General features: G+C 59.1%; 1 protein-coding gene across 2 annotated transcripts in view; it reads left to right on the top strand.

Moving 5' to 3' along the window:
* The first annotated feature begins 785 nt into the window (after positions 1 to 785).
* Positions 786 to 12,439, top strand: part of WT1 (WT1 transcription factor) — a 33,135-nt gene continuing 21,481 nt past the window's right edge. For both annotated transcript variants that reach the window (XM_012573763.5, XM_002195619.6), the window contains exons 1-4: positions 786 to 1,546; positions 5,723 to 5,845; positions 6,030 to 6,132; positions 11,996 to 12,073. In XM_012573763.5, coding sequence (XP_012429217.1) covers positions 1,156 to 1,546; positions 5,723 to 5,845; positions 6,030 to 6,132; positions 11,996 to 12,073 — 695 coding nt within the window. In that variant the 5' untranslated portion in view covers positions 786 to 1,155. The remainder of the gene's footprint in view (positions 1,547 to 5,722; positions 5,846 to 6,029; positions 6,133 to 11,995; positions 12,074 to 12,439) is intronic.

Below are 12,439 nucleotides of genomic sequence, written 5' to 3'. Positions count from 1 at the left end.
GAATCTCTCAACAGCAGGTTACTCACAGCGCTGCTGTTCTCCCCCGCCCGCCCAGCTGCTTCCGTCCCCTCGCACACAGGCAGGTCCGAGGCACAGGGCTAGGGCCGGGCTCCCAGCCCCCTCCCGGCCGGCGGAGCCCTCGGTACCCCGGCCCGGCCAGCCCTGAGCGACGTGCCGCGGCCCTGCGCCCCCAGGGACAGGGAGGGGTGCGGGGTGGGGGGGCGCTGGGCAGGCAGCTAGCACCCCGCAGGAGCTCATCGAGACGCAGCGGGAGAGGCACCTGGAAAGACACTTTCTCCTCTCAGGAATGGGGTCCGCCCGGCCCGGGTCGTGTCACTTCCCCTGGTTCCTGCAAGGGCGGAGGCTTCTCCGCGCGGTCCCCTGGGCCTGCGACCTCGCCGCCCTCGGGAATCCCCACGGACATGCACGGAGCTGGCGGGGGAAGTCAGCCAGCACGTACTTACTGGCCACCTGGGTCCCTCTAACAGTCCCGCAAGTCTCTCCTAAAGCGGAGGAACGTTAGGGTGAGATTTAGTGGCGCTTGCACCAGAAGAAGGGTGGGAGTGATGTGTAGGGGAGATATATTCTCCCACAGTCACCTCTCCCCCTCCATCCCCGGCTCTCCTGTGTCTCCCCTCCCCCCGCGCGTCTGGTCCGGCTGGGTTCAGCAGAGCGGGCTGTGGGCAGCCCCTCGGCGGAGGTTGTGTGAATGGAGGATCGGCGTGGCTGACTCCTCCTCCCCTGCAAGCGCCTCTATTTGAGCTTTGCAAAGTTGAGGGCTGAGCAGGCATCCGAGGTGAGGCGTGCGCGGCGGCTGTGCCCCCCTAGCTCGGACAGGCGGACATTCGTACAGACAGACACACGCGCGGACACACAGACACGCACACCGCACCCTGCCCTGCGCTGCGAGCGGGTGCAAGCCCGGAGGCGATCCTGGAGAACAACCTTGCCCTGTCGCTGCTGCCGGCTCCCGCAGGGCTGGACCCGGGGAGCTGCGTCGCGGAGCAAACTTCCCCCAAAGGGCTGAGCTCGCCGGCCTGGTGCCTGCAGCCGGAGCCGGCCTCCGGCTTGGCGGGCAGGGGCCAGGTGTCTTGGAACAAGTGCGGCCCGGGGGGAGACTGGCTGCCCGGCGGCAGGCAAAAGGTCTGCGAGCAGATGGGCTCCGACGTCCGAGACCTCAACGCGCTGCTGCCCTCCGTGCCCTCCCTGCCGGGCAACAGCAACTGCACCATGCCGGTGAGCAGCGCGGCGCAGTGGGCGCCCGTGCTGGACTTTCCCCCGGGAGCCTCCTACGGCTCGCTGGGGCCGCACTCCTTCATCAAGCAGGAGCCGAGCTGGAACGGATCGGACCCGCACGAGGAGCAGTACCTGAGCGCCTTCACCGTCCACTTCTCCGGCCAGTTCACGGGCACGGCCGGGGCTTGCCGCTACGGGCCCTTCGGCGCCCCGCCGCCCAGCCAGCCGCCCTCGGGCCAGGCTCGGATGTTCCCCAACGGGCCCTACCTGCCCAACTGCTTGGAGAGCCAGCAAGCCATCCGCAACCAGGGTAAGGGCCGCGCTGCCGGGCGCCCCGGGCTCGGGGGGCGGCCCCCGGAGGCTCCCGCTCAGCCCCGCAGGGCCGCGCCTGATGTAAACACCGAGCCCGGTCTTTCTCCGCGGCAGCCGAGCCGGGTTAGGCGAGCCAGCCCTGCCGTGCCTCCCTTCCCTCCCCGTGCGGCAGCCACGTCGCTCCCGGGAGCTTTAGGAGCCACGAGTTGCTCGGCCCCCACCCCTCCTGTGGGGCAGCGGATGCAGCAGGCGGCTCTGCCAGGCGGGCTGGAGCCCCCCGGCCCCCTCCCCGGCTTGGAGCAGCCTCTCGCCTTCGCAAAGGTTTGTTCGGGCCGGAGACGGCACAAGTCCTGGAATGGAGCTGGGGCCCGTGGCCCGAGACAATTCCCTCTGCATATCTCGGGGGTGATGGGGTGGCGGCGGGACTAAACCTCCAAACTTCCTCCTGAATCCGAAAAGGGCTGTCCGCATACTGGTGTTTTCAAGCCCCTTTTCGAATGAACCTCGGGAGGGCTGAGTATTCCCGGGCTGGAATTCGCAAGCAGAGGCGACTCGGCGTTCTTGTCCGCATCTCCGTGGCCGGGACCGGCTGCGCCGTAGCTCCCTGCGGTCCCCGGTGTTCGCACCGCCCCGAGAGGCTCCCGAGGGTTGAACGGCCGGGCAATGGGTCATCCGCGTGTGGCGCCGGGGTCAGCATCTAAATCCTTTTTCTTCCAGTGCCTGCAGTATAAACATTTGCGGGCGCGAACGGGAGGAAGAAAGGAAAAGGGCCCAGCGTGCGAAGAGATTGCATGAGACATTTCGTGTCTCGTTCCCCCTCCTTCAGCCGGCCCCGGAGTGGCGGCGTGCCGGGGTTTGCCCCGCACTGCCCGGCCCCGGGCGAGGCACCGAGGGCAGTCGGGCAGCCGAGGCGCCGCGGCTCGGGGGACGGGGGATCGGCGGAGTGTGCGTGGCCCTGCCGGAGAGGGATGAGTGGCAGGGGTCTCTCTGCTTTTAGGATGGGGTTCCCCGCACCTAGCCCGCAGCTCGGGATTGCTGTGCCCCCTCGGGGGCAATCGCGTACCCACAGAGGGGCTGGGACAGACCGTGCCGGGAAGGGCCCGGGCGATTCGGGCTGCGAGGGCGTCGGGCAGAGCAGAGGCCGAGGCCGGCGCCGGAGGACGCGCTCGGTGCTGGCCGCCGAGGTGTGGCCCGAGGCCCGGGCGATGCTTGCAGCGAGGGGCAGGGGTAGTTCAGCGCGGACCTGCCCCGGGCAGTGCCGGATCGCGGTCCCGCTGCTGCCTTCGACCCCCGGCCCCTGCCCCATGGGTTCGCCCGGCTCCGGGCTCCGATGTAGGAAAGAGCAGAGCGGGGCTTCTGGGTCGTGCTGCCGATCCCGGCTGGGAAAATGGGTGGCATCCCTGGAGCTGGGGAGAGGCTCGGCCCTGCCGAGGCCCCGCGGTGTCCCAGCTCCAGCTGCGGGACGGGTGGGGAGCGGCCCGGAGCCCGCCGGGACAGGGACTCTGACGGGGACTTTTGTAAGACGTGTGAAACGGTTTTAGACATCGGAGGAGATTCATAATAGCTGGATGGAAATAGGGACAAGAAAGTGGAGAGAAGGACGAGGGAGATAAATTCGAATTAGAGAGGGACAAAATAGCTGCGACCTCGCGCCATCCTGACGTCCGGGTTTCCCCATCCCGGGGAGATACGGAGCCTTTAACGCCCCAGCACACGGAGCCCACGCCGGGCTCTCCTCGGCACCGCAGGCACCGCACAGACCCCGCACACAGCCGCACCTGTGTGGGCCGGGGCCGGCGCACTGAGCCCTCCGCACAGCCCCGAGCATCCCGGCCCGGCAGGAGCCCGGGACGGCGCCGTGGCGGGGAGCAGGGGCCGTGTCCCGGCTCCCCCCCGTGCTCCGCCAGGCCGGGGGGGTCCCTTCGGCTCAGGGCTGCCTCCCGCATGTGTAGCCCCTGGGCTTAGCTGTTTTCGGTGACACGCAGAGAGAGGACTCCTACGGCAAGGAGAAATTCAGCAAAGGGTGTTTGTTTGCTTTTTAAATTTTTTTTCTTTTTTTTTCTTTTTTTTTTTTTTTTTTTTAATGGATAAAATGTTCTTGCTTTGGCTCTCCTCAAGGTTGAACTCTTTTTTTTTTTTTTTTTTTTTTTTTTTTTTTTTTTTTTTTCTTAGAGGTTCCTCCGACCGTGGGAAAGACGCTACCTTGGCTCTGTGATGACATTTCTGCCAAGTCTGGGATGGGATGGGGTGGGGGGTAGGAAACTAAGGCTTTGAAACCTCTGCCCAATTTTCCTCTTCTTGTTTGCCTGCCTCTTTCATCCAGCTGGGCTCCTCCAACAACTGGATGCCTCCAGCGGGCCCCGTTCTCCAGCAGATGTACAACTTTCAATTATTTTCAGCACATTTTAATCAGGCCTAGTTCTGATAACGCCCTAATTAAAGAGACCTCACTATCGGCAGCTCGGTTCAGAACTCAACTTTCTTATCGCATTCCTGAAGCTTTGGGTCAGGCAACACCGGAAAATGCGGCCAAAACCTCGTCCTGCTCCGAGCTGAGTTTTGAAGGTCACCGAAACTCTGTGGCGGGCCAAAAGTAACGTAGAAAGTGTCAGTGTTTTCTGAAAGCTAAAAAAGAGACAGAGGGAAACGGGGAAAAGGGAGTTGAAGGTTGAGCCTCTACCCTGAGGGCTGAGGGAGGAGATAAGGAGCGAGGAACAGCTGTGGGATGGGAGCCCGTTAGGTACCGGCCTGTCAACGCTGCCCGCGTCCCGGCGAAAGGAGCTCCGCTCCTGGGGTCAGGGGGATGCGAGGGACATTTGGCCGGTCCCACTCCTGTGCCAGCCCCGCAGTCTCAGGACTGACTTAAAATCACAGAGAATGTGAAGGTTTTAAAGTCTTCTGGAATATATTCATTCCCCCTGTGGCTCCTTCCATTTCTCCCGCTCAGCCACGCAGGTTAATGAAGTCCTGTGGTGTCTCTGGACCCAGCCTGTCAGCAGAGAGAATAAAACGGAGAAGCAATATTCGAATCCCTTTGCTGCCTCTCCATTTTATTCTCTCTGAAACCCGCTGTGATTACGGATCGTTGGTGAAGCAGAGACCTGCCCAGCGCAGAGCACCCGGCACCGAAAGGGAGCTGAGACAGGGACCCGAAAACAGCCCCGAGTGCTCCCTCTCGAGTGACAAAATCTCTCTCCAGCCACACGCCTCATCCACACGGGTCCGTGAAGGATGCCCATGCTGGAATAAGCGGGTTAAGGGAGAGGAGTGTGAAGGAGAAAGTGCTCGTAGACCCTTTGGTTTCTTTCCCCTGTCCGCGTCGGACTTTTTGTTTTGTTTTGTTGAGTGTTGTTTTGGTTGGATTTTTTTGCTTGTTTTTTTTTTCTTTTTTTTTTTTTTTTTCTTTTTTAAGAGTGGCTCTCGGAGGAGCTTAGTTCTCGGAGTAAATACTGATGAGCCGAGAAGCCGCTGAGATAATATTACTTTGTAATTACTTTTTTAGCTGAAGTTGTTTAGCCAGCTCCAAGTCATTAATGAAAGTTGGTGTCCAAGCACCTGATTTACGATTCTGTGCCGGCCCGGGGTCAGCAGAGGTGGTCTCTCTCCATCTGAATCTGCTCGGTGTAGGAAACAAAATAGGTTGTTTATTATTTTGGAGAGCAATTTTCGCTGAAAGGAGGAGTTTTATTTTTGCACGCAATATTCCACCTCTTTATCGCAGACTCTTCAGAAAGCCGGTCTTAACAAAATAAAAAAAGCGCAAGATTAAAGGGTAACTTCTAAATTGGAAGCACCTGATGAGTACACTGAGCAGATGGGAATCTTCCACTTTTAATATGAGCAACAGTTAATGAAAACATCCGTTTTATTACCGAAGCCGATCTGTTCTCTTTAAACACGAGCGAGACTTCCGACTTTCCTCGCCTGGGCGCGGGCTCGGCGCGGCTGTCCCCGCAGAGAGAGCTGTGCGAGCGCCGAGGGGCGGTGGCAGAGGGGACAGAGGGGCTCAGGGAGCCTGGCTCTGTCCGTGTCCCCAGCCTCCCCGCGGGGGGATCGGCGAGCTGCCGCGGACGTGAGGCGTTTGGAGCCCGCGGAGCGTGGCCGTGGGTCCCTCCGGCCGCTGGCGGGGACCCGGCGGAGGCTCCCGCTAACCCCGTTGTGCTCTCTCCGCCAGGTTACAGCACCGTGGCCTTTGACGGCACCCCCAGCTACGGCCACACGCCGTCCCACCCCGCCGCTCAGTTCACCAACCACTCCTTCAAACACGAGGACCCCATCAGCCAGCAGCCCTCCCTAGGTAATTTCTGCCTCCGAAGGGCTCTGTCGGGGGGCTGGCGAGCCGCAGGGACCCGCCCCAAGCCCCCGCAGCCTGGCGCAGAGCCGGAGCTGCTCGGTGCTGCAGGACGGGGCCCTGGAGACCCCTTCAAGCGGAGGGGTGGCCGCTCGCCCCAAGGGTTAACTCTGTGCTGCTCTCTCCGCAGGGGACCAGCAGTACTCGGTGCCTCCCCCGGTGTACGGCTGTCACACGCCGACCGACAGCTGCACGGGCAGCCAGGCGCTGCTCCTCCGGACGCCCTACAACAGGTACCTCGGCCGGCAGGGAGCTTTGCTTGCTCTCCTTGTGCGCGGGTTTTTGCTGCCATGCGCTCTCTCCCCCGCATGCCGTTCGAACAGCTTTTTCTTTATGCGAGAAAACAGATTTATTCTTTCCCTTCTAAAAACAAAAAACAAAAATCAAACAAAAAGCCCCACACCCACAACAAACCAAAAAAAGCCATTAAACCCAAAATAAAACACCAAAAACCAACCCCCCCCCAAAAAAAGAAAATTCACACGTAAAAACCAAACCACACCAAGGCAAAACCGCCCCAACCCCCCAAACAAACAAACAAGCAAAAAGCCAACAAAAGCAAAGGGACTAACAAAAAAAACCCCGAACAAAATGACATCTCCAAACCCCCACAAAAAGAAAAAAAAAAGATGTCGCTCCTTCCATCGCGGGCCGCGCTGTGTCTCGGAGGTTTCCCGGCCGGCTCGCCCTCCCGAGCCGGGGTTGGGGGCCCGGCGGCGCCGCTCGGCTCCGGCAGAGCATCCCGGCAGCAGGTGCGGCCGCCTCGGGGAAACGGGAGCCGGGCTCGCCGCACTCCTTGGGCCTGTCCCGTAGCCCGCCGGTGCAATGAATTTGGGGTTTGCCCTTAACCTCAGCGGGGGGAAGCGCTTGGGGCAGCCCGGCTGAGCCCCACGCCTCCTCTCCGGTTCTCCTGCGGATTCCCCGCAGCCCCGGAGCCCTTGCCCGGGGCCGGGAAGGTGTGGGAGTGTTGGCTGGGGAGCAGCAGCCATGGGCACAGCGTGGTACAGGCAATTAAAACTCAGCTCCGTCCAAGGGCTGCGTCTTGCAGGCCAAGAGCCGTTCCGTGGCTTCCAGGAGCGATGGGAACTGACCTGCATGGTGGTTATTTATTGAAATCGGGGCAATAAACCTATCGGATTTCCTTGCTGGGAGAAAGGTGCGTCTGGAACTTTGCTGCAAGCAACGAAATCTCTGTGCCAAAAGACGGGCCCGTGGCAAGAGCAGCTTCTCGGTTGTTTTTTGTTTTTTTTTTTTCGGTCTGACATGGGGACTGGGCGTTGGAGTTTTACAACGTGCTTAGTGAGTAAAAGAAGTTCCCCAAAATTTATTCCTCAACTTTTTGTGAACTTGGAGCCAGTCCCGTATCTTGGAGTTGCTAAGTAACTCTCGCACACAAAACAATGTGCCTCTGCGAAGGAAGCCGCGAGCGGCTCCTCTTGTAGGCTAGTCATATCACCTCAGATTAATCGACACTGGACGTGAGACAACAAAATTCTGTCACTTCCAGAAGCCACTTCGCTAATGAACGTGAGTTGACGTCAAGGGAAGGAGGGAATGAGGTAATGAAGGAAGGAAAGAAGCCTATCCAGAGAGATTAGCTTGCAGAATAATTGGCGGGGCGAACTTCTGCGCTGAAGAGACAGAGATTGCTCGCCGCGCAGGGAAATCTATAAATATGGTTTGGAGGAGGCTTGGGGAGGGCAGCTCCGAGCGGCCGCAGGCAGCCGCTGCCTTCCCCAGTCCCCCCGGGCCCCGGGGCTCGCCCTCGCCCAGCTTCTGGAAGCGGCAGCGCCTGCAGGTGTGAATCCGATAGGAGAATGCTGATAGTGTCGAGAGCTCTCTCTTCCATGTGCCTCCGCTGAGGCAGGGGTGAGGACAGAGGTCGCCTTCCTAACGCGGCCACCTCCCGCCCAGCGCTTGGGGACCCGCACCCGGCGCGGGTGGGCAGCGCTGCGCCACGGGGAGCGATTTCCTTCCCGACCTCAGCCTTGATCCTGCCCTGCTCCCTGGGAGGTTTACGGCTCACTCCAGTAAGATAAGGATTTAAGCCTTTAAACCTCTCAGGAGCCAATACTGATGTGTGGGGGTGTAAGCGAGGCAGCGCTTGTTCCACGTCGAGGGCAGCCCCAGCCGTACAAATCCTGCTCCCGCAGCGAGGCCCGCGCAGGTGGCGGAGCTCGGCGCGGCCTCTCCTTGTCCCTTGTCGAACACGTTCAAAACCGCCTGGAAAATGTGGTCAGGAAAGCGGATGAGTCGTTGCGGTACAGAAACGGGAGGGACTCATTTGCCACATCGCCAACGCCCTGAAAACGACCGCGCTGTCCTTATCCATTCATCTAGATTTGGCAAAATGGCGATTATTTTTTTGTTTTTCAAGACCGTATTTATTCCGCACCTCCGTCTTGAAGATTTATTTTGTTTTTCGCAGTGCGGGTCAAGTTTGACAGCCCTGCTTCGTCAAGCGATTGCTCGGTCGCCACATCCGAGTGCCGGGGCAGGCGACCGTGCCCACGCCACGGGGCGCTCCGGGAGCGCTCGGGGGACGGCGCTCAGCCCCGGAATGGGGGATTTGTGGTCCCCACACTGGCTGGGGACAACAGTAGCACCCATTCGCCTTTAGCAGCGGACAGGGGGGGATGTGGCGGAGAAGACGAGGTCGGAACGGGAGATGGTGTTGCCTCTATCCCCGGCGGGGTGCGGTGGCCAGTGTTTCCCTGCACCGCCTCCTCTCTGCGTCTCCCGGGACGCCTGAGTAGCACTGGTTTGTGGTCCCTCGCCCACTCACCCCAGCCGAGGCTGCGGGTCCGCTCCGCCTTGCAGCGCCTCGGAGGGACGGCCATCCCTCCGGATCCGCCGCTTCCAGCAGGACCCGAGGGGCGACGCTTCGGCGGGCGGAGGTGGAGGGAGAGAGCAGGGGGAGAGGATGCAGTGGGAGTCACCTCCACCTGATGCTCCCGCTTCCCCCTCATCGCCATCTCTCCAGCTGGGTGCGAGGGACTCTTCTGGCTCTCGCTGGAGCCCGGGTCGCGAGTGGGCGCGGGCAGGAGGGTCCAGCCCGTTTGCAGTGCGGAGGCACTCGGGACTCAAGCGCCTCGCCTTCTCTCCCGGCAAAGCCGGGAAAAAATAAATGGTTGGAAGATCGTAGTTCTTAGGCTGGAAGCAAAACTGTCTCTGAAATCTCTCGCCCCGGCCTCTACTTGCTCTCTGTTTATGGCCCGGCCCGTTTACTGTGGCTGGTAGCTGGACACGGGTGACAAACTCGCGCACATCGCAAGCATGGGTTTGTGGGTCCGTTAAAATGGTGATGTGAACTTTTCTACCTCGCGCTGTTAAATGTAGTAAACATGCTCGATGTTGAAAATTTACTGTGAGTCACACTTGCAAAGACTTTAAAAGTGGAGGAGTCTCGGTTCGGATTATAGCTCTTTCTGTGCAGAGGTCAAGAACTCGGTAATACTGCAGTGCAGGCCAAAACAAACTCTATATGATCTACTACTGGTTTCCTTTTAAGTTCCCTTTTTGCTCAGTGTTGACTTCCTTTTATTTCACTCCAACTTACATTAATCCCCGTTGTAGAAATGTTCCCCCCCTTTCCTCTCGTTTCTCTTTAAAAGCATCTTTGTAATGAAAATAAGTTATTTTTAGTGTCTTCTTTGTGGCCGCTCGAAGGGCCAAGGATTCAGATTGGAATCAGCGCAGGCAAATCCCTGGAGACCTTGCTTTCCTCCTCCTCATTCAAACCCCATCAAAAGCCGAGATTTTGAGCGGAGCTGTTTGGTTCCATGAGATCATCTCACGGTACCGTCAATAATAAACCATGGCGAGGCATAAATGGCGTTAGGGGCGTCCTATTCTCTGTCGTGTGTCAGGCGTGAGCTGTTTAATCCGAGCCACTGCCCGGTGGTCCCCGTTCTTATCTCCGGGCTTAAGGGGCGCGAAGCCCGGCGGTGTTCACCTGCCTCCCGCCCAGGGCCGGTTTAGCCAAAGCTCCGGCAATTCCCTTCGGCTTTTTCGAGATGAGAACCTCGCAGCTCCGTGGCTCAGCACAGAAATGTCTCCCCTTGGCCGCTGTCGGCTGCAGAGATGGCTCAGACCCCGCGAGAAGCCCGTGGCAAGGGGTGCCGCTCCGTGGGCGCCCCGGTGCCCGGGTGTGGCTCACCCGGGACGTGCCCGGATTCCGGAACGCGGCCCGGCTCGGCTCCGGCGCCTCCCGGGCTGCTGTGGAGTCCGGGCCGAGCCGGGCACCTGCTCCCCCCGCACCCAGTCCCCGGCTCCAGCCCCTCGCAGCAGGAGGACAAGGGGGGCGAGGGCTGAGGGTCTCTCCCCGCTCAGGAGACACCGAACGGGGCAGACAGAGCGGGGTGTAGATGGCGGAGCTCTGCTCCCACCCCGTCTCGCAGCGCTTCCCAGGACGCGCAGCCTGCCCCAAAGCCGCTCCGGGCTCCCTTCGGAGGCTGGAGCCGGCTCGGGCTCCACCGGGGAGCCGCGGCCGGCGCTGAGGAGCCGGGAGCGGAGCCGGGAGGGGAGCCGGGTGCGGAACCGGGAGCGGAGCCGGGAGCGGAGCCGGGAGCGCCTCTGGCCGGGCGGGCGCCCCGTGAGCGGCGGCGGCGCCGGGGCACCGCGTCTCGGACACTGTCACCCAAGGGCGGCACGGAATACAGTGGCTGCGAGCTGTGACAAGATGAATAAGTGTATTGCTTTATGAAAAGGCAAAGGAGGGACAAAAGTGGATATTGTGGGGGAGGCTCTTATAAATGAACTGTCAAGGGAAAGAAAGTTAAAGGGAAATCTCCTGCTGTAAATGCATCGGGCGGGCACTTCTAATAAAAATCAGGGTCCTGGAGGAATTAATTACAGCAGCATTACAGGAAGAATTCGTGGAATTGCAAAACGTAGTTGGCACAGACCAGCACGGACTGCTATTGCAAATGGGGAAACTGCAGGAGAGTTTAACAATTCCTGAGCTGATATGCAGGACATTGTAGTAGCATAATAGCACTTCAGACACAGTAATGAATAATAGCATCCAGTGATACTGACAAATGATATTACGCATACTTCGAGATTGAAGTCACTTAATTTGTTTTTATATGCAACAGCTTCCCACTGGATTCTGGCTTTTTTAGGTCGCTTCTACGTGCAACGAAAAGAAAAAAATTTAAAAAAGGAAAAAAAAGCCGTCTCCTAGTAACAAAATGATATAAATTCACCGCGTAAATCCAGCGAATTTAGGTGTAATTAATCAGCAGGGAGGCTTGCGTTTATTGTGAGCGGCGGTTCCCCGGCATCCATCACCCCGCCCGCCTGAGGGGCCGGGGGCTCGCACCGCGCCCCCGCTCCCGGGAGCTGCGCTGCGGGGAGAGCCCGGCCCGGGGGAGCCTGCCCGGCCCGCGGCACCTCCTCGGCCCCGCGGGGGCCTGTCCTGCCGGGAGAACGCTCCCGGGGCTCGGCGGGGCTCCGTGCCCGCCTCCCGCCGCCCTCAGCGCCGCTGCGAGCGGAGAGCGGAGCCGGGGAAGCCGCGGCTGCAGCCGGGCTGCCCGCGGTGTGCACCGGCGGGGAGAGCCTGCTCCAGCGGCGAGCTTCGTTTATCGCCCAGCCACTCCATTTTTCTCCTGCTTGTCAAGCCCCTCGGTGTAGCAACATCCATCACGAGTCACGATAGCTGTTTCACTCCATTACCCACGTGGTCTCTCACACTCCTGGTTAAAACAGTTAACAGATTTGACTTTTAAAAACAAATAATCCTTTGCGTTACCCCGCCGGGCTGCTTGTATTCGTTTCATTCATTTCAATGTGTCAATATCGGTTATTATTTTTCGGGAAGGAAAAAGTTTTATGTTTCTATTTCCAGCTCTGTACAAATCGTCACACTTTCACATTCAAAGTGTCTTTTCGAGCGACAGATTTTCTTTTCTTTTCTTTGCTTTTATTTTTAAAAATTCATAATGAATCGAAAAAAAGGATTATATAAAACAAATTCACTTTCTACTGTTATATATTTAAAACAAATAACAAAGACATTGTTAGCTTTCTGATTTTTTCGTTTTTATCTGATAGCTGCAATTTTAGTCCTAATCCTACATCTTTTCACAACAGTGACAACTTGTACCAGATGACCTCACAGCTTGAATGCATGACATGGAATCAAATGAACTTGGGATCCACACTGAAAGGGTAAGGAGCTTTGTTTTCTTCTAACCTGTTGCCCTACTGAAGCTGCATTACTGAGCTAACTTTATCTTGGATTTCTTGAATTCGGTCACTTGCACGAAAAACACACTATCCGGTCCTGAGAGTGGCTCATCACCTGGCTGTAGCTTCTTTCTGATGATCCTTGTCCCAGCCTGGGCGGAGGGTCGGGCTGCTGGCCGGCCGTGCCCGCGGAGCCCAGCGCTGGGTGTGTCGGGGCTCGGTGGCACCGGGAAGGGCAGGGCAGGGCAGGGCTGTGCCCGCTCCCGGTGCCTGCGCCCCGCCCGCAGGGGCAGCTGTGGCCGCTTCGCCCTCTGCTCCTTGAGCTGTCTCCCCTTCCCACCATCCCTC

This window comes from Taeniopygia guttata, chromosome 5, assembly GCF_048771995.1.
Source record: "Taeniopygia guttata chromosome 5, bTaeGut7.mat, whole genome shotgun sequence".
NCBI classification, from domain to species: Eukaryota; Metazoa; Chordata; class Aves; order Passeriformes; family Estrildidae; genus Taeniopygia; species Taeniopygia guttata.
The sequence above is the reverse complement of the archived record's forward strand: the minus strand, read 5'-3'. Positions and strand labels throughout refer to the sequence as shown.